This window comes from Giraffa tippelskirchi, chromosome 3 (assembly GCF_054371585.1).
Source record: "Giraffa tippelskirchi isolate mGirTip1 chromosome 3, T2T-mGirTip1v1.2.pri, whole genome shotgun sequence".
Classification (NCBI taxonomy): Eukaryota; Metazoa; Chordata; class Mammalia; order Artiodactyla; family Giraffidae; genus Giraffa; species Giraffa tippelskirchi.
The window spans coordinates 81,464,427-81,484,491 of NC_137277.1; the positions used below are offsets into that span (position 1 = coordinate 81,464,427).

General features: G+C 41.8%; 1 protein-coding gene across 4 annotated transcripts in view; it reads left to right on the plus strand.

Moving 5' to 3' along the window:
- The window catches only part of PDE11A (phosphodiesterase 11A), a 403,729-nt gene that overhangs the window by 328,487 nt on the left and 55,177 nt on the right, over nucleotides 1–20,065 (plus strand). For all 4 annotated transcript variants that reach the window (XM_081579583.1, XM_081579585.1, XM_081579584.1 and 1 more), the window contains 2 exons: nucleotides 8,295–8,385; nucleotides 11,942–12,042. In XM_081579583.1, the coding sequence (XP_081435709.1) occupies nucleotides 8,295–8,385; nucleotides 11,942–12,042 (192 nt within the window). The remainder of the gene's footprint in view (nucleotides 1–8,294; nucleotides 8,386–11,941; nucleotides 12,043–20,065) is intronic.

The following is a 20,065-nucleotide window of genomic DNA, read 5'->3' on the forward strand; positions in this document are numbered from 1 at the left end:
GGTCCAGGAGGCCATTGCTTGACGGCTCACACTGGTGCCAAGGCCACAGAACTTACGGGTGCTGGAAGTAAGACCAAAACCCAGGTCTCCTGGCTCTTGTATTCAGGTTCCAGTTTAACGTGCTTTTTACTACCTGTCTGCAAACAACATGATATGGGACTTCAGAGGCTCAAGACAAAACCGTTTGGGGATGGAGAGACTACGGATTCTTCAACGAAGAGGTACAATTAGCTTTCAGGTGACCAGTTTCCAAGTCCCCGGAGCAGGTCTTCCCCTATGATCTGAAACCCCAGCGGCCCACAGTGTGTCAACAGGTACCTTTTAGCTCACCACTTGTTTTTTTTCCCTGTAACACCTATACACTAAGGCCTTGGAGCCCTGGGCCCTTTTATTTGCTCCTGATCTAGCAGATGAGTATCAACTTTGTGGCCTCTATCCATCCTGAATGCAGAAGCCCATCACTTCAACCTGCTCTCTTCCGTGTCCCGTAATTTCCAGACCCTCTTACCTTTCTGTGACAGCCACTCTGCAAAAACTCAGCTCTGGCTCAATCTAACAATTCAGCTTCTTGCTCTTCTGTCCAGACTTTTAAAGGCTTTGGGAGAAAATGTCACAGCTGTGAGCCTGAGGCATATCGATAGATATTCTCCCAACTCAGCTAGGGGCTCAGCACTCCCCAGCAGTCTCTTTGGGTCCCTAGCCAGCTCCGTCCCCCATTCTGATCAGCAGTTATAGATACCAAACGTTCCTCCTCCTAAACCACCTCCTGTTGTACCACCTCCCCCCATGCCACTCAGCAGATCACCTTGCCTCCCCCTTCACTGAGAAATTGAGGCCATCAATCGAGAACTCCCTCAATTTCCTCCCCTGCCATGAACGAACTTATCTGTCTGGCCCCATCCTTTCCTCCTTCCCTCCTATCTCTGTGAAAAGGCTGTCCCTCCTCGTGTCTGAGGCTAATCCTTCCACCTCAGCGTTGGAGCCCTCCCTCCCTCCCTCCTCCAGGACCTTGCTCCATCCATCTTCCTCTCTCTGCCCTGTATCTTCCATCCTATTAATATGAACAGTTCTCCCCGTCTTGAAAAACGCACTTCCATCCCTGCTTCTCCCTCAAGCTTCTGCTCCATTTCTCTTCTTTCCTTTCCAGCCAGTCTTATTGGAAAGTTGTCTGTTCCTTGTCTTCACTTCCCTCCCACACAGCTTCCAGGTCTGCCCACCAGGGGAGCAGCCCTCAGTAATGCCACCAATGACCCCTTTTCCCAAAGCCATAGGACACTCTTCCGGTCCTTCTTTCTTGATCCTTCTTGCCATGACACAGTTTGTGATGCTCTCCTCCAAAGAGCTCTCTTTCTTCCTTTGTCTGGGAGAGAGACACCTTCATCCACCTTTCTAGCCTTTCTTCTCAGCTTGTTCCTCCTGCTTCAGCATTCGCTGCACACGTTCTCTCCTCTTCTTCTGCTCTGCTTTACCTTTCTTGCTGGACCACCTGCTGATTGGCCCCAAACCCATACCTATGGACCATAATTCTCTGCTAATCTCTAAACACTTCTTCCAGCTGCTTGAGGAGCTCCTCCTATCTGAAGTCCCATCGTCACCACTACCCGAGTCTTTCTCTCTACACCCAATCCTTTTCCTCTTATTCTCCATCCCAATGACTGGCACCACCAGAAGTCCACAAGTCACTCAGACTAGTTGAAATCTCTGCATTCTTACAGTAACCACTGCTTCTCTGCATCCTTCCAGGATTCCTACAACCAACAGCCCAACTCTCCTCCTCCAGTCTTGCCCACCTTGGCGCTCCAGAATACCCATTTTAATTCACAAATCTCATCAGATTGCTCCCCTACTTAAAAGACATTCACTGGCCTCTTGTGACCCTCAGGATAATGTTCAAATTCCTTAGTTTAGCCCATAAGGCCCTTTTCAATCAGGCTCCTGCCCATTTCTCCGGCGCAGCACTCACGCCTGCCACCCCGCCCCCACCTATGCATCCAGGTTCAGACACAAGGGGCTACTTGAAGTGCTCGATGGGGTCCAGCTAGTTCCCTTTTCTCTGCTCCCGGTCTGCTGTTTCCCCAGCCCAGAATGCCTTTCCTCTTCTTTCCCCCAGCCTCCTCTGAAAGCTACACCCCCCACCCCCCCGATTCTAGCATCATTCTAGTGATGACCTTCCCTGCATCAATCTTCTGTGCCCACATCATGCCCAGGCTATGCTTTTTCAAAATTGCACATCTCACACCACATTAGTTGCTGATTAACAGGTGTGTCTCCCCTTCTTCTTCAGTACCTATGATGTGTACAAGTACCAAGAGTGTGATAAACCCACAAGGAATGTTTGCTGAGTGAATGAATGATAAATGCATGAATGGATGAGGTTTTAACTATTTTAATATTGCTTTTCAGTAAAGTTTCCTGATTTCTTAAACAAGTGCAGTCTTTTATGGATTATTATAAAACATGGTTTTTACATACATTGGTTTGATGTTGTACTAATGACAATAGTGCCCTTGGGGCCTGCTGAAGTGTAAACTGTATACACAGGGTCTGACAGTTCCTTATGTTTGAGTTCCTGGCCTGCATTTTGTTATTATGAGTTTTTTAGGATACCCCTCTCTCAGGCCAATGGCATCATCATCACTGTGTCTTCCTGGAGCACCCTACCGTTCTGCCACTTACACATAAAGAAGTGTGTCTATAAAGCAATAGTGAGCACCTTGTAGGTTCTTTTAAAAAGAGTCAAGTGCACAATGTATGTACTCAGATAACAACAGCCTCCACCCTGGAGAGAGCCTGCTTATCACACCAGGAAAACCAAGCTTTCTTGCTAGTTGACCTCTCAACTCATTGGACCAAGACTACACACCAAATCCAAACCCAGCTAATCATATCTTATCTCCCAGGAGTCTGGTCCTGGATTACCATGATATCGACTCAGTTAGCTGTTGAGGTCCAAGCTGCAGGTCCATGTAGACCTGGACACTGAGGCTGCATTTGGGGAAACCGGTGATGAATAAATCCTGAGTGGATAAGAGAAGCAAGAGAGCAAATCTGCGGAGAGAAGAAAGTCTATATTCAGAGAGGAGCAGAGAAGATACTGTACAATTCTAGAGGAAGACAGAGATCCCTGGTTTTCCATGTCTGCTCCAGCCATGCTTGTGACAATGGGCCGTGCTCAGGGGTCCCTGTTGCATTTAATCAACATTTTTTTTTTTTTTTTTAGTGAAAGTGGTTCTAATTCATTTCCATTCTTTGCTGTGAGTAGACCCTGAGACAATGAGAAGAACTGCAGTTATTTGTTGTTTACTATGTGAAGTGCTCAACGAATATCCCTGTAGCTAGATATTTTTGTCTCCATCTTACAGAGGGAACTGGGCCTCAGGAAAGTAAGTGACTTGCCCAAATTCACCTATCCAGAAGGTGGCAGAGTAGTGTTTGGACCTGGGCTATCTGACTCCAAGGGCCGTTTTTTAACCACTTTATCCCACCTTCTTCCATGACTTTGTGGTATTTATTTTAGGCTTTTGAACTTCCAGTTTATTGGCTGGCTTGTGATATATGTGAGCTCTGGAAAACTAAGATGCATTTTGACATCCAGAAAATCAAGACGTGGAGCTGTAAAAATTGTAGAACTCAACTAGATCTCGATAGTCATGTTCCTTAATTTTCAAAATTTTTTTCATATGCCTTAATTTTTAAAAATTGGAAATTGAGGTCCCCAAATCTCAAGTGATTTGGGTAATACTGAACAGTTTTCACACATATGAGATAGCTATGATATCTCTGATACTAGAATTCAAAAAAAAAATTTTTGCATCCTCACACCACATGATCAAATCTATGCGTTTCAAGATGGTCTGAGCTGTTTCCTCACAATGGTTGGCCTTTTACACAGTTTACCAGCCCATGGGATGTCCATCAGCCCTGCCCCTCCCTTAAGAGTCTCATTTGAGCTTAGAATATCAGATGCCACCACTACTCCACCTCAGATAAAGTTTTCCTCGATAAATGCTGAAAAGAGACCCTTTTACATCAAGGTGAAGGAACTACCATTTTACTGATTAGGATAAGATTTACTCAGCAAGTTTGCCATTGTTTTGGAAAATCCCTCAGAAGAAACCTATATTCTTATTTCCTTACTTATTCCCCATCAATTGAGTGCTTTCTAGATGCGAGGCACTGTGCGAGGCATTGTGGGGGAAATAAAGAAGTGTAACAAATAGTCGCTTTCCTTAAAGTATTCACCATCTAATTCCAGCCTTTTAAGTGATTTGGAAATGGGATTTAAATGCACCAATTATTATGTGACAAAGCATATGCTACCTTTTTTTTTTTCATATATAAGGCTATAAAGGAACAGGAGACATTTAGCAAGGGACAAATTACTATATAAAATGCAAAATGCCTCTACAATAAAAAGTTGTGATTTTAGTCACCGCAGAGTGTGATTTATTCTCTTAGCCTTTCTGATAAGTGAACCTTCGCATTTTCATATTTTATTCTTAATTTTAAAGTATTGGAGTGCGTGCAGTGCATGATCAATAGGTGGAGAGGGCAGCGATCCCATGGTGCTCTGAAACTGCTCTGTTAACACCTCTCTCCTATTTTCTCCAGGGACAGTGTTTCCCACTCATTGCCCTCCCTATTACAGCTGCCCCTGATGATTAAATATCAGTACCAAGCAGCTTTGTAGTATATTCTCCTAGGAGACTTCCTCTATTCATTTCTAGCATAATCTCTTATACTCATTTCTTGGGAATGAAAACCCATCTTGTCGCTTTCGGCCAGGTCCCAGAAGTGAAATACGGGGGCACATTAATCTGCTGTGACAGCCTAATCCCATTCCTTCCCACCTCCCAACAACTCTCAATTTCCTAATTACCTTCGGTAGTATTCCTTCTGAAAGTTTCCTGTAAGCCATGTCAGCACACTTCCATTAAGTCTCATTTTCAAAGAATATGCATATCCAGGGAAGTTATGAGGGTCCATAGCTCATAGTTATGAAATTTCCTTTTGCACGCTAATTTTTGGTGCCTGTGCAAAGTGCTGAATGCCTAGGGGGGAGAGCCATTTTCACATTGACTTTCCTTTTATATAAGTTTCTCCTCACTGTGCTGCCTGCCCCTAAATGAAAAACTTTAGTATGTTAGGATGACCTAATCAATAATGAGCATCATAAATAATCGCAGGTATAAATCTTCCTGTGTGTAAAGGATCTGGAGTCTCTTCTCTCCTCTCCTCTCCCCCGGTCTCCACACACCCTCCATGTATATGTAATATTTTCACAATTACAGTCTGTGTGCCCCAGAGCTACTGATATGATGGATATACTTACCACAGACAATTAAAACAAGGTGTGGTATTAAAGTCATTTTTTTTCCATATGTGATTGATTGGAGGGTTTTTTCCACATTTTACATGAAAAAGTGTCAGTATGCCCTTTACACAGAGTACATTACATGAAACACATGTCGTCTCTTAAAAAATGGTTTAAAGATCAAGTAAGTTTGGTTAATACTGCATAGTATGTTCCTCTCCTGCAGAATAGTACATATGTTCACATATTGATACCACAGATAAATCCTACAGTATCTAAACAGTTTAACTTCTTAAACTCAGCATTTCCCAAATGTATTTAACTCTGAGACCCTTTTTACTTCTGCCCATAATGCCATTTTACATCCCAAAGAACTCGTATTCTGTCTAATACTTTCTGATAAAGTTTATCCTAACAGTTCAATATTTACCACTTTTATCAAGTTTTCTGACCATGGACTTCACTCTTGCAGTGCCAGGAGATTCATAACATGTGTGTGAGTAATGGAAGGTGCAGGCAGCATTCTTAGTGAGCCTCGGCCTGAGAAAGTACCAGGGTGTCCTGTAGTCTCAGAAAATCTGACAGAGACCAAACCTAACAGTGTAACTGAAGTAACCATATGGAAATGGAAGCATTCTTGTTTAAATAATTTTATTCTAAAGAAAACTCAAAGTAGAGTTAGTATCATGTTCCATTCTGTGAATATTAAAATGGCACCTTGCTTGCAGAAAGGTGAGCATTGTTAATGAAAGTGTGGACAGAGAAAGTCTCCTGTAGTTATAAAGACTGTGAGCTTTGTGAGGGTTAGAGCCATTCTTTATCTCCATATCCCACATGCTCACAGCCTCGCATCATAATAGTCCTCAGTCCTTTTTAGGTGAATGAATGAATGCATCATTAGTCTGCTTCTGGTGCAAAATCTGCATACTTGTAATTAGCTCAGTATCGTGTGAGTGTGTGGAACATGTAGGATGGAATTACTAAAAGGAACAAAGAGGATGTTCCTTTGTAAGGATGAAGACTCTTAAACCGTGGACCTTCAGATGCATTTGCACAAGCACTCTGAGAGTCCTCCTGATGAAATAACAGTTCATAAGCCACATGGATCTGGGGAGAGCAGAGGGCAGCATAGGAGGCACCAGGTGTTCCCTGGTTAAAGGACACAAACATCCTACTCATCCTGAAAAAAGAAAGTATTAGTGATTTGTGATCGTCTAGCTGATTTAACTTTGTGAGGTCTGCTAAACCAACATGATAAAGGAGGAGATGATATTTTGCATACACCAAGGACTCTCTTAGGATTCACACCAATAACTGGAGCATGTGGCTGGTTGACAGAAACCAATCACAGGAATCTGAGTCTGTAGTTAGCAGCTATAACAGGAGAATTCTGAATCAAATTTTGAAAACTTCTTTCAAAGAAGGTTTGATGACAACCAGCTTGGTGAAAATGGAGACTTGAATATAAGAAATGTGGAAGTTAAAATTCTCTTCCTCATTATGTAATCAGAAAAACTTCAGAATGTGGGTGCCAATCTAGAACTGGTACTTACTAGCTCTGTGACCTTGGAAAGTAACATACCTTCTCTGAGCCTTTGTTTTCTTATCTGTAAAATGAGAAAATAATAACTATTTCATGGTTGTTGTCAGTACTAGATGAAGTAATATGTTGAGGTGTTAATATATTGCCTAGTGCATGATAGGTACTTACTCATAGAACTATTATTATTAATAATATTATTTTAAAATATGTTAACACACATTACTATCAACCTTCAGTTTGAACTATAATCTCTAGACATATCACCACAACCTTATTAGCCAAGTGGCTAATATTTTTGAAACACCTACTCCATCCAGGCATTTAAAATACATCCAGGCATTTGGATTTTCATCCTAGATTTTCAAAAGTTATGACAAATACAACTAGGGCACAATGCAGTGTGCATTTTGAAAAATGCATTTTCATAAAAATGAACCATATGTTAGAAAAATAGTAACTAACATTAAATATTAATCACGTACTGCTAAGATTAGCCTAACAAATTGTCACTTATTAAATGATATAGGTTAGGGCAAGATTGAAAGAAATACCACCCGATTAAAACTTACAGATAATTCAAAAGAATCCTTTCAAGTACCAATTAACATTTTATTTATTTAAATGGAAATGTCTATGTGTTTTAATTAGTATAGACTACAACCTACTTACATGCTTAGCACTATGATAGGCACTTAGAAATATTTTATTGTAGTCTCATAAATAGCAGGTAAGATAGAGAGTATTATCATAATTTTAGAGACAAAGAAACTGATTCTCAAACAACCAAGTAATGACCCAAAGCTGTTACTGAGAGCTGAGTTCTGACTCCAAGTCCAGGAAACTTTCTGGAGTTGGACACTGAGATATCATAGTGTGACCATAGGTTGGAAAACCATAGTTGAAGCTTGTCAACCTTACATGTGAAGTAGATTAAATGGGTTCTACATAGTATTCACAAGGTCTTTCCCATGGAATAGCAAATACATTTAGTGTATGACATTTGTCCTGGACACTCAGAAACTTATAAGGTTTAGCTCATGAAGCCTACCCTGATCCCCAGAGCCAGGAATCATGTCTCTTGTCCTCAGAACACCGAGAGCTCTTTGACTGAACTGAGACACTTCCTATGGCATTTATATTGTGTGCTCTGTCCATTATTTTCCCACACCTCATCTCCCTACTAGTTTGTACATTTCTTGGCAGCATGGACTATGTCTTTTTCATGGTGGTATCACCCACTGTGTCTAGCCTAACACACAGCAGGTTCCCAAAAGGTTTACTTTATAGATTTGTGAACTGCACAAGTGGTTACCTGAGAATGTATCTGCTCACAGTCCTTTGTAAAAACAGGAGAAGCAGTGTGATCCAAAGAGCTGGTGTGGGGGAGGTCTTTGATGCGGAAGGGCCTTGGTCACTCACGCGTCTGTCCTCTTTCAGGAGCGGCTCTGCCCTGGCCCAACTCTATGGAACCTCTGCCACCTTAGAGCATCACCATTTCAACCATGCAGTGATGATCCTTCAGAGTGAGGTAAAAACCCAACATTCTGCTTCTCTCCTTGAAAGAAAACCAAAGAAACGATGCTTCTTACTTCTCCTTATTTGCAAGAAGAAATACAGAGAATCAGAACTATTGGACTTCTTTGTGGCTTTTAAGAAATTCTTTCAGATGCCTGACCAAGGACCTTGTTCAGTTTCTTCCTGAGCTAATTCATTTGGGTTTTTATTATTGGTTAGGGGGCTTTTCAGATTCATTTAGAGCAGACTGCCCACTGCTTGTCACCAGGACATGGCTTTACATTTCTTCAGGGTACAGAAGCTCAGTAACAGACCCCAGAAGTGACTGACCCAACATTTCCATTTTGTGAAACCCACTTGAAAAGATGATGGAATCAGAAATGGGCTGAGAAAGTTACACTTTATTTACATAATTGAAAAACCTATAAAAAAGATAAAAGAACTTAAAATTACTGGCGGGACAATTTGAACGTGAGAACTGCAACTAAACTTGAGACCCAAGCTGTGGGCCATATGCCTCCTTTTGCTTCATATGGCATTGTGGGTGCTGGAAGTGGTTGGTCTTTTAGCTCTCCACAGAGAAAAAGTAAAACCGCTAACTGACTCTAGCTGAGGCATCTGAGTTTGAAATGCCAAGAAAGGATCTGTTTAATTTTCTGCAGGCGTACAGACTTTTTTTTTTTTTTTGAGGCCAAGAAGGGATCATCTGTTCCCCATTATTTGTCAGTTCTCTAGCTGTGCCATTAATTATTATTATTATCATCATTAAGGCCCTGCTTCCCTGGAATAGCATCATTAAATATGGAGGTTTTTTTTCCTCCAGCCTATCTTGAGAAAGCGTGTCTTTTGCAATATCACGAAAGCCTTCGTTGACCCCATAAAGGAGAGTCAGCACTCCGGAACCTGCCTGCAGCTGCGGAAGGCAGACCCGTCGTGGGAGATGGATTTTCAGTTGAGAAGGAAACATCAGGGTTAGGCTCACAGTAACTCTGACAGAAACCAGTGTCCCAGCATCCGTGGCTCTGGAATTCTTCTATGAAAGCCATGTTTTAGCTGTGTGCAGAGGGGAATAGGAACGGGAGGAACTTGGGATCAGACTATCTTTTCTGTGCTGGTAATATGATGGGCTTACACCCCTGAGGCCAGACATTCACACCTTTGTAATAACTGATTATAAACAGGAGGTCAAGTTTTCTCAGAAGGTCATTTGCTTGTGTCACAGAGCCTCACTAACTCAGAATTTGTCTTCATACAAGCAAAATTCATCAGCTGCCCTTTGTGCTGGGGTTCTCTATGAGGAACGCAGAATAGCAGTAATGGAACCAAGCACTGCTGTGTTCAGACTTTGCAATGATGCCTCCCCCTTCTCCCCATCCCCGTACTGCCAATCAGAAAGGCAAAAATGCAGATGTCATTACCACCCTACTTTCCAAATGATGCAGAGGCATAGGGAGGTTAGATGGCTTGAAGACAGTTGATCTAGATCTTTCTTCCTCCACATTTTTTTTCCCCCGATCAATACCACTCCTCCCTAAATAAGAAATAGAAGTAGTATTTCAGGGAGACTAATCTATTTTAGAGACCAAACCCTTGAGGCACCATAGAAGGCCAGTTTGCATATAAACATACACTGATTACAAATTAACTTATAATTATTAAAGCTGACCTGGCTAGCTTTGTCACTCTGTCAGCTATAAACTGTGTTAGTTACTGTATGTCCTTTAAAGGTAGCAAAATGCACTCTCACAAAATAATCAAGATTGTCAGATTAAGACCAGCTTCCTCCTGGTCTTCACAGTAGAGTTTACTATAACTTGCTCCTAATAGCTCTGTTTCTTTCCCTGAGAAATGTTAGATGTGTGACTGGACCTAGGTGACTACTTTTCCAGAGCTCCCAACCATTTTTTCCCAGGCCCCAGTACACCAGCCTGTGACCGATCCACGGGCAAGGCTCAGGCAAAGACACCTGGGCAGAATTATGGTGTGGCATTCCTTCAGTTATTTCTCTTCTTCCTAATGGCTGAATTAAGGGTCCAAAAGAGTTTGTCTGAAAATTATTATTAATATTGGACCTGGCCCCAGGTGGAACCAATATATTCTAGTCTTTAAGGAGTGATGGGTTCACCTAATGAGATAAATTAAATTCAAGGGGGCAGGCGATCATCTGGTGCCTGGTACGTAGTAATTTACTAATTGATACTCTGGTTCCCCAGAAGAATTAATTTACCTCTCGTGGGAAAATGTTCTCAGGCAATCACTTCACTGCCTGTCTTTTGCACCATCTTCTGGATCTTGATACTCGGTTTAAAACTGGTCCAGTTCCCAGACCACCTGTTGGTGAGTTGGTATCTCATGCTAAGAAAACCTGATACATTAAAAGTCCTGACTTTCAAAGCAAATTAAGTGAGTGTCTGTCACTTTGCAGAAAGACTTTTTCACTTGACTAAAAACACTATGGAGCTGTCTAGTGTAGCTAAAACAAAGTTGGATGGAAAAAAAGTGTGCTTTTCAAAGGAATGGAGATACAGTTGTATTTCTAGGTTGTTCGATGCAAAAGTCACTCTTTTAGAGTCCTCCTGTGCCAAGAGCAATATCTTATATTTTCTAGCTACTCAGCAATTACTGTACTATAATTATTTCACACACTTCATCCAGATGTGTCTTCATCTAGCCTAACACAGTGTTTCTCAACTTCATCAGTATTGTCACTTTTGGGCCAAGTAAGTCTCTGTTGTCGGGGCTGTTGGGTGCATTGCAGCATCCCTGGCCTCTGCCCACAAGATACCAGTAGCAGTGTCCATCAGCGTGACAATCAACGTGTCTCCAGGCATTGCCAGAAATGCCCATTGTCAAAATCACCCGCATTTGTGTGCTTGCATGCTCAGTCATGTCCGACTCTTTGCAGCCCTATGGACTGTAGCCCTCCAGGCTCCTCTGTCCATGGGATTTCCCAGGCAAGAATACTGGAATGGGTTCCCATTTCCTCCTCCAGGGCATCTTCCCAACCCAGGGATTGAACCCATGTCTCCTGCAGCTCCCACATTGGCAGGGGGATTCTTCACCACTTGAGCCACCTGTGTACCACTGGTCTAATGTTTCTTCTCTTCCTTGAGTCATTTGTTGCAACATCAAGTACTTCCAAAGTGCCAGCTTAAGTCTGTACTAGGGAGACTAGTCTGTATTCAGGGGTCAGAAAGTTTCCCAGAAGTTTTGTCGATTTCTCTGCTCAGTGATCCCACAGGAAATGGGCACTTAAATGGAGTTGTTGAGTTGTTGGCACAATCATAGCCTTAGTAAGAGGAGTTCAAACACTTTCCAGTTTTCTCTTCAAAACTAGATGTAATAAAGTGTCCCTTGGTGATCCTCCTCACCAATGATTATGATTTCACTTCTGGCTTTGGTCTGTTTGCCAGGGAATCTGTTTGTATTTGCACAGAATGTCATTAAGCTTTCTAAAGAATTATTTTATCATGTTTCTAGACTATTTTTGAAAAAAAGTAGAAAAAACATGTAGTTGCCAAGCTCAGATGTAATGCTGTCTTCTTTGACTTTTTACTTTCTCGTTCCAGGGTCACAACATCTTTGCTAATTTGTCCTCCAAGGAATACAGTGACCTTATGCAGCTTTTGAAGCAGTCAATACTGGCAACAGACCTCACGCTGTACTTTGAGTAGGTATTGGCATTTGATCTATTTGACAAATGGATATCTGAAGTTTCATCCTCTAATTAACTTTCAGGTCCAAACTGGAGGTTGCCTTGCCTGTTATTCTAACACTGATATCAATGTGTAAATCAGCTAAAGTTTTTGTTGTTGTTGTTGTTGTTTTCCTCATCTAAAAGAACCTCATTAGTGTGATGTCTGTGAAACAAGACAGTCAGGACTACAATCACAAGGTATATATTTTTCCTTCTGTTTTATGAGCCTTGTTTGGGACTACTGGCTGAAACTAAGTGATGGACATTTTTAGTTTAAAGACTGGCTAAGATTGCTATTTTATTTTTGGCCACTCCACGAAGTAGGTGGAATCCAGTTCCCCAACCAGGGATGGAACCTGCGCCTGTTGCAGTGAAACTGTCAAGTCTTAACCACTGGACCACCAGGGAAGTCCCTAAGATTGCTATTGTAGACTAGTATTAGTGGTTAGATCTCTAATGGCATTGACGATGCTAATGAAAAACTTGTGTTGCTGAACGGATGACAAGAAATCCAAGCCTTCATTCTTCACCTCTCCTCTAGCTCTCTTTCTCAGAAAAGCCATCCTTCTTTTCCCTAAGGCTCAGGCTTCCCCCTGAGCTGGCGATTCCATCCTGCTCATTTCCTGTGAAATCTGTTCCATCAGGAATCACCGCTTTTGGTGGCCTGGTCATCCGTTCCTTCATGATATGCACAGTTTTCTCTACCTTAAAGACTAAACAACTTCTCTTCCTTAAGAAATTCTTTGACCTGACCCCATGGTCTTTAATTGCCTTTCACCTTACCTTTCTTTTACTGCCTACCTTTTAAAATAAATGGAGCATATGACTACTTTTATTTTCCTAGCACCTAGGTGCACTTTGCAGACCAGCATCCACCTTCACATTCTGCCAACACTGTATTTTCAGAGGTCAGCAGAGACTTTCTTGTCCCCAAATTCAACGTCTTTTTACTCATTCCTGATATTTTCTAGCTTCTTTGAGACATCCACAGGTTTACTGACTTCTTATTGTCAATGTCTACTCTTTTTTTTCCCACCTCCCTTCCTCTCTCCTTTTCTAGATCTCTTATAGTTTTCTCTTCTCCTTGCTTCTTTGTATGAGTTCCAGTTCTTTCTCTGCTCACTCTCCTGGCCTCAACTCTACATTACCTCTATAGAGGCATAGAGAAGACCCCAAAACTCTTCATTCTAACCCTCCCTCACATTCTAGACATGAGTCTCCAACTCCCATCTCAAAAGGCTTCAGTGGCTTCATTGCTTTCAAATCAACGTCTAACCTTGGTTCGTGTTTCAAGGTTCTCCCGCCATAATCTGCCCCCAACCATTTTGCATTCTTATCTCTCACTTCTCTCCTATATGATTTGTACTTCAACTAGACTGGTCTGATGTTACCCTCTGTGTTTTGTTTTTCAGAAAAAATAAGTCTTTTTTATTAGTTGACTGCATGTTGCCCTTTGAAAACAGCTTGTGCTGGGCCCCTTGTTCTCCGGTCCTATCACTGTTCCTCCACTTCCCCATCTGGCTAAACTATCTCCTACCACCTTTTCTAGGAAGCCTATGTCACTCCGTTCAAATCTTACTGTGCTTGGCATGGCATCAGTGAGAATTAGCTTCAGTTACAGGAACAGGAAACCCAAAATCACAGTAGCTTACTTCTTTGTCACGTAAAAAAAGTCTGGAGATAAGCAACCTGCAGTTGGTAGACTAGCTCCACTGTCATCAGGGACCCAAGCTTCCTTATCTTTCTGTGCTGCCACATTCAACACCTGGTTTCCACCTTAGCCCAGGGTAGCTGCCCATGTTCTAGGCACAACATACACATTCCAGCTATCAGAAAGGAGAAAGGAACAAAAACGAAAGCAGCCAAAGGTAATGCAAGGTATTTCTTAAGAGCATTTACTGGAAACTTCACGTAACAATTCCACCTACATTTCACTGGCCATCCCTAGGTTAGGATAGGAAGGCTTTGTGTTGGGTAATTATATGCCATGCTGAAGTCTAGGAGTTCTATTACTAAGAAAGAAAGGCAAGAGAGATATTGGAGTAGACAGCTGACAATCCATGCCACAGGTATTTATTGTTGGTCTCTGGTGAATGGGTTATGACATGGCAGAGTGGAAGGAGTAGAGGCTTTGGGATGATTTTGGTCTGGATTTAAGTCTCATTCTGGCATTCTAGTTAAACCTGGTATACTGAGCCCAAGGGTCTATGTTTTCTCCCTTCTGAAACACCATTTAAACAGCACCAGATAAATTTAAAAGCGAAAGCAAATCTACAAGGAGAAAGGGAGAGGACACACAACAGCTGAGAAGAGGTGTCAGTGTGTTTGTGGCAAATGAAGGCCCACTGATGAGGCTCAGATGTTCTGGCAGAGCAGAGTGGAAAGCAAGACGACTCTGAGAAGTGAGCTGTAGCCCTGCAGAGCCTCACCTGGGGCTCAGAGACAAAAAGCACCATGAAAAAATGAATGTGATACTCACAGCTTAAGATGAGGAAATTACTAGAAAGTCAGTTTTCAGGACACTCAGAGCCCATGAAGTCCTCCACCAATGTAGCCAGAACTCCCTCTCCTCTATCCCTGGAGAAGACCAGAGGTTTATCCTCTGGAGAGATGAAAGAAAGTGCTCTGGACTGAGCAAAGCTCAAGGTGGGAATGGGACGCAGAAGTCAGAAGAGGGGATGAAGTAAAAGGATTGACAACTCGAGCCCACAGCCCAGTCAGCCAGAGGCCAGAATCCATAAGCCACATATCCAGGTTCCTCAGATTCAGCAAATGAAGTACAAGAAGTTCAATTTGAATTTCAGATAAACAGTGAATAACTTTTTAGTGTGTCCCATGCACTGTGTGTGGAGGACATACATATACAGGTCCTGCTTAGCCTTTTAATATCATTCTATTACACACAGACACCAAGGACCACAGAACATTTTATGAAAACTTCCCATATGAAACAGGGCTTCTTAGGTGGCACAGTGGTAAAGAATTGGCCTGCCAATGTAGGAGACGTGGGTTTGATCCCTGGGTTGGCAAGATACCCTGAAGGAGAAAATGGCAACCCATTCCAGTATTCTTGCCTGGAAAATCCACGGACAGAGGAGCCTGGCAGGCTACAGTTCATGGTGTCACCAAGAATTGGATGTGACTTAGTGACTGAGCAGGCATGTGCACGCATATGAAAAGCAGAGGCCAAAACAGAAAATAAACAGAATTCAGAGAAAACAAGGAGAAGAAGAAAACAAAACCCCAAAACTATTGTTAATATCCTTAGAGAGCTAAAGCATTGTCTCCATGAAATAAGAACAGGATGCTTTAAAAAATAATAAGAGCAACTGTAGAAGAAGAAAGAGCTTTTGGAAATTAAAAGCATGATGGTCAAATTAAGAATCACACGAAAGCATTGAGAAACACAGTCAAAGGACAGTAAAGCAGAAAAATGAAAAACACTGCTTTATCTCATTATACACTTTCTAGTGTTTCATTTGTCAACTATGTGTATATATTACTTTTATAAAAATACATTTTAATTAATTTTAAAAATAATTTTAAAAGTAAAAATCCCAGCTCTGCCACTAGATAGCTGTGTGTCATCAAATTACTTACCTCTCTGATCCTGTTTTCTTCATGTGTAAAATGGAGATGATAGTACCTACTTTATCTGTCTTGTAAATGTCTTATGTCTCATAAATGGTGTCATCTACAACCTCACTTGCTTTATAGACCATCTATTTTGCATGTTTTGTGGTCTTCATTTTGACTAAGTATCATGATGTTCCTTTTTTTTTTTTTCTGAATTGATACTCCTGGATTGGTTGCTTATGGAAACCTGTATATCTTTAATATTTTTATTTCCCATGTCTGCCACTTGCAGCATTTTACGTTATTTTTCTCAAAGGAGAAGCATTTTGCCAAGCCAAGTTTCCAAGTAACTTCTAAGGGAGAAAACATGTCAATAGTAGGAGTCCATTCATCAAGGCCTGTTAGGGATGTGACAAATCATTGGGTGATGCAGTCAGGGAAGTTGGTGGCACTTGTTTTCTCATTACTCTGCTCTTATCTTAATGCTACAGCCCCTGCTAATGTTTGCTGACTCCAAAGAAGCTGGCTTGTCCTCTTTCTGTGAGTGTTATTGTGTTTTGAGGGTCTGAATAGCTGCTCATTCTCTAATCTAGACCTTCAGGAGGCTGATTCACTTGCTGGTCTAAAGTTGCATTTAAGTATTGCCATATTTTTAGGCAAGACAAGTCCTTGGGTTAAGGAGGGGGAAAGCAGTTACTACAAACTGCCTCCCAGTTACTTTTATTTCACAGAGATACAGTTGTGGAATTGAAAGGACTGTTAGCAATGATGTCATCCAACTCATCTCCTCTATTTTGTACATCAGGTACTAGGTTTGTAGGTTAAATAGTGTAGCTTGGCTCACATAAGTAACTTGTGGATAAGCTGGAACCTCTACCTCTGGTTTCGGGGCTTTTCCACAAACTGTATTCTTTCTCTAAAGGAAGAATCAAGTACTTGTCATTTAAGTTGGGGATGCATTATACATGGAAATATTGACCTTCCCAGGTGTACATGAACCAGTTTAATATGAAAACCAGCATGAGTTCCCTCCTCTCTCCCAAAGCAGAGCCAGAGACAAGAGTTTGCATGCACATAGTCTAGTTTTGGAGGTAACATCAGGAATGGGAGTTGGGGACCAAGACAGTGAAATGGGGAAGGAGGGAAGCTCTTGTAAAGACACATTCACTTGTTGGCCACCCCTGTGGTCAGTTGGGCTTGATCCCGCAGGGACTATCTGAAAAGTCTTATATAAACTGCACCTCAGAATTGTCATTAGCCTCCAGCCTCCATAAACCAAGGCTGTTCCATGGATGTTAAAACTTCCATGCATTTCCAGGACACTCATCCCCAAGGGCTGGGGATTCCCACAGCCATTCCCCATCCCACACATGGAGTCAAAGCAGCTCCAGGACAGAAAGTCAGGGAGGTGCAGGGCAGCCAAGACAGGAGCCATGGTGTTGGTTGGAGCAGAAATGGCTGAAGAAAGGTAGGCCGTGGGATGGCCTTGAACACTTTCTAGAAGTTTGGATTATGCTTGGTTCTTCTGTCCTGGCTACTTAACTCAAAAGCCTTGATACAGTTGAGGTCAACGAGAAAGGAAGTTCACTGCTTTCCTCCCCTAAGAAGGGGCAAGTCACTCTAGAAGGGGTCAAGGTGGGCAGGGAGAAGATCCAGGCCTTTGGGGGCAGGGGCTGAGGGTTATGACTCATTCGTAGTGGCAGGATATCCTGCCGTGTGCCAACAGGGAACAATGTAAAATTCCTGGAAATATGGAATTCCTTTAAAAACAACCACAAAACCTTGTAAATTCAATTTCTAATGGCTTTGGATATGCTCAAGATTCTATACTACAAATGATGGGTGAAAGAAATCACAAGTTTAAAAAAACAAACAAACAAACAACAAAAATCAAACAAAACCTCAGCATGAATTTCTAGGCTTCACAACCTTAAATCTGGGGGTTAATTCTTCAGCCTGATTTTCCAGCTCACTGAAAACATTTTCCAGTTACCGCTGAGTGATTTTCTGAAATTGATTTCTGTGCCTATTTCTGAGTCCCTGCAGTGAATACAGCTTTCATAATTAAATAGTAATTTCAGCATCTCAAGCAGGAATTAGATATCCCCTGTTGGTAACCAGCCATGTAGCTTTGAGAGAGTCACTCACTTAATCTCTCTTTGCCTTAGTTTCCTTGTCAGCAACATAGGGACAGGTACTTCACCCATACCAATCTCCTAGAGTCCTGGTGGTGGCCAAAGAAGATTATCTATATGAAAGATGATGAAAATTTAAGTAATCTAAATAATTTAAATTTGATAACATTGACAATTTTAAGTACCTTATAAAGAAAACAATCATTCAACCAGAAAGGTTAATGAAATTTGGACCATAAAAGATAGTACTTATTGGGGCAGACAGAGAGAGATCCAAAATTACAAGTGTTAAAACTTTGAGATGTCACAGTTGCCCTGGACTGACTGACTGCCTGTAAGTTAACAAAGACGACCTTGCATCTTCCACAATTAGTGGAAACAATACCTAAAATTCCCTGAGTGCTCACTTGGGAGCTTGATATACATATTATTCTGTCTAGCACTTAAAAGGATTCTGTCAGAGCAGGTACTATTATTGACCCCATCATACACATGAGGAACCTGAGGTTGGGAGAAAGTCAGTGTATTGCTCACCATGTTGAGTGGTAAAGCTGAGATTGGAACCAAGTATTTGGACTCCAAAATGTCTTTAACTACTCTGCCATTCTCTCTGCAGTTCTGTAACTCTTAGTTTAAGAGAACCAGAGGGGAAACTGAGGCTACTCCTGAGAACACTTGGGCACAAAGGCAGCAGTGGCATCAGCTCCAAACCCAGATGCCACTGGCAGGTTGGGATGGGCTGAGACTCCAGGTGAGTGTTGCTCAGGAGACTCACCCATGGGGCTGAGACTGCAAGCAGAGGCTCCTTGTCTATAGCTGAGCTAAACTGAGACACAATAGAGTTTGGTCCTTCTTTAGCTTTAATACAGTCGTGGAAGGTGTTCCTCTAGGATAGCAGGAGCAGTGTGGCATTCATCCCCAGGAGGTTGTGACCACAGAATACTGTATCCCTCATCTCAGGTGCCTGCCGCTCCTGCCCTGCACTGTTCTAGGGTTACAGTATCTTCTTTAGAATGGGAGCTCTGTGAATGCAGACATCTTCCTCTGCAGCTCACTCTTGGAGCCCCCACACCTGACCCACTGCCTGACATAATAAATTTTCAAAATTTTAACTCTCTGACATTGAATTGTCATATTAACCTGCAAGGTACATATTGTTATCCCCATCTTCTAGATAAGGATACCAGGCTTAGAGAGGGTACGTGATTTGCCCAAAGTCATCAAGGATTCTGTGCTCACATCTCCAAGCCACATTGCCTCAGATCACTATTGAAATAGAGAATTATCCAAGAGTTCAGGTTTTATATACCCATTTGGGTGCTTAATGCTTTTCCAGTTGGCTTTCTAAATTAATCAGACTAACATTCAAGTTGAACATTTTTCATTTCCCTTTGTGCTCTGCAAACATTCATCAGCAATTATAGAAAACACCCAGTCTAATGGTTTCTTTGTCTCTGTCTTTCCAAAAGGATGCAAAAAGGAGCGTTTCTCAAAGCATGTGATGATGACAACAAAATGTAACAAATTAGCTTAGATTGTTAGGAGTTATAGTTTGAGCATCCTTCTAAAAAAATTAGACTAATATCTAGAACAATTTATTTTATAAAACACAATAAGAACCCAACAAATATTTCTACTGCTATTCAGATGGGAATATTCATTCATTCACCATTCAACAAATGTTAAAGGTCCACTATGTTCAATGTTTTCAACCTCCATAGTTGCCTGCACTCAACTAGTCCCTTATTGGAAAGGAAGAGGATAAATGAATGCATAGTGAGGTGTAATGATTACAGAGCTTAACCCATTGTTCCTTCCCAAACATTCTTATATTTTAACAGAGCTGATTAATTAACCCACAGGAATTACTCTAATGGTAGAACAACAGACACAGTGACAGGTTAATGGAAGAAATATTTTGGTACTTTGATGAACATCAAAGCATTTTATATCTATTCATCCTCATGAGTGAGTGAAAATCGCTCAGTCATGTCTGACTCTTTGCAACCCCATGGACTATACAGTCCATGGAATTCTCTAGGCCAGAATACTGGAGTGGGTAGCCATTCCCTTCTCCAGGATTCATCCTCATATCTCCATCCATATGATACTGCAACTGAATAAAACATGAGAAATTTATCCAGTAGCACTTACTGAGGCCTTCTTTATGCCAGACACTGTGCTAATTGCTGGGGATCCACACAGAGAGAAGATATCATCTTACCTTCAAGGGCTCAGAGCCTAGTGTGAGAGTGAGAAAAACAGTAACACCCCACCTTGGGGAG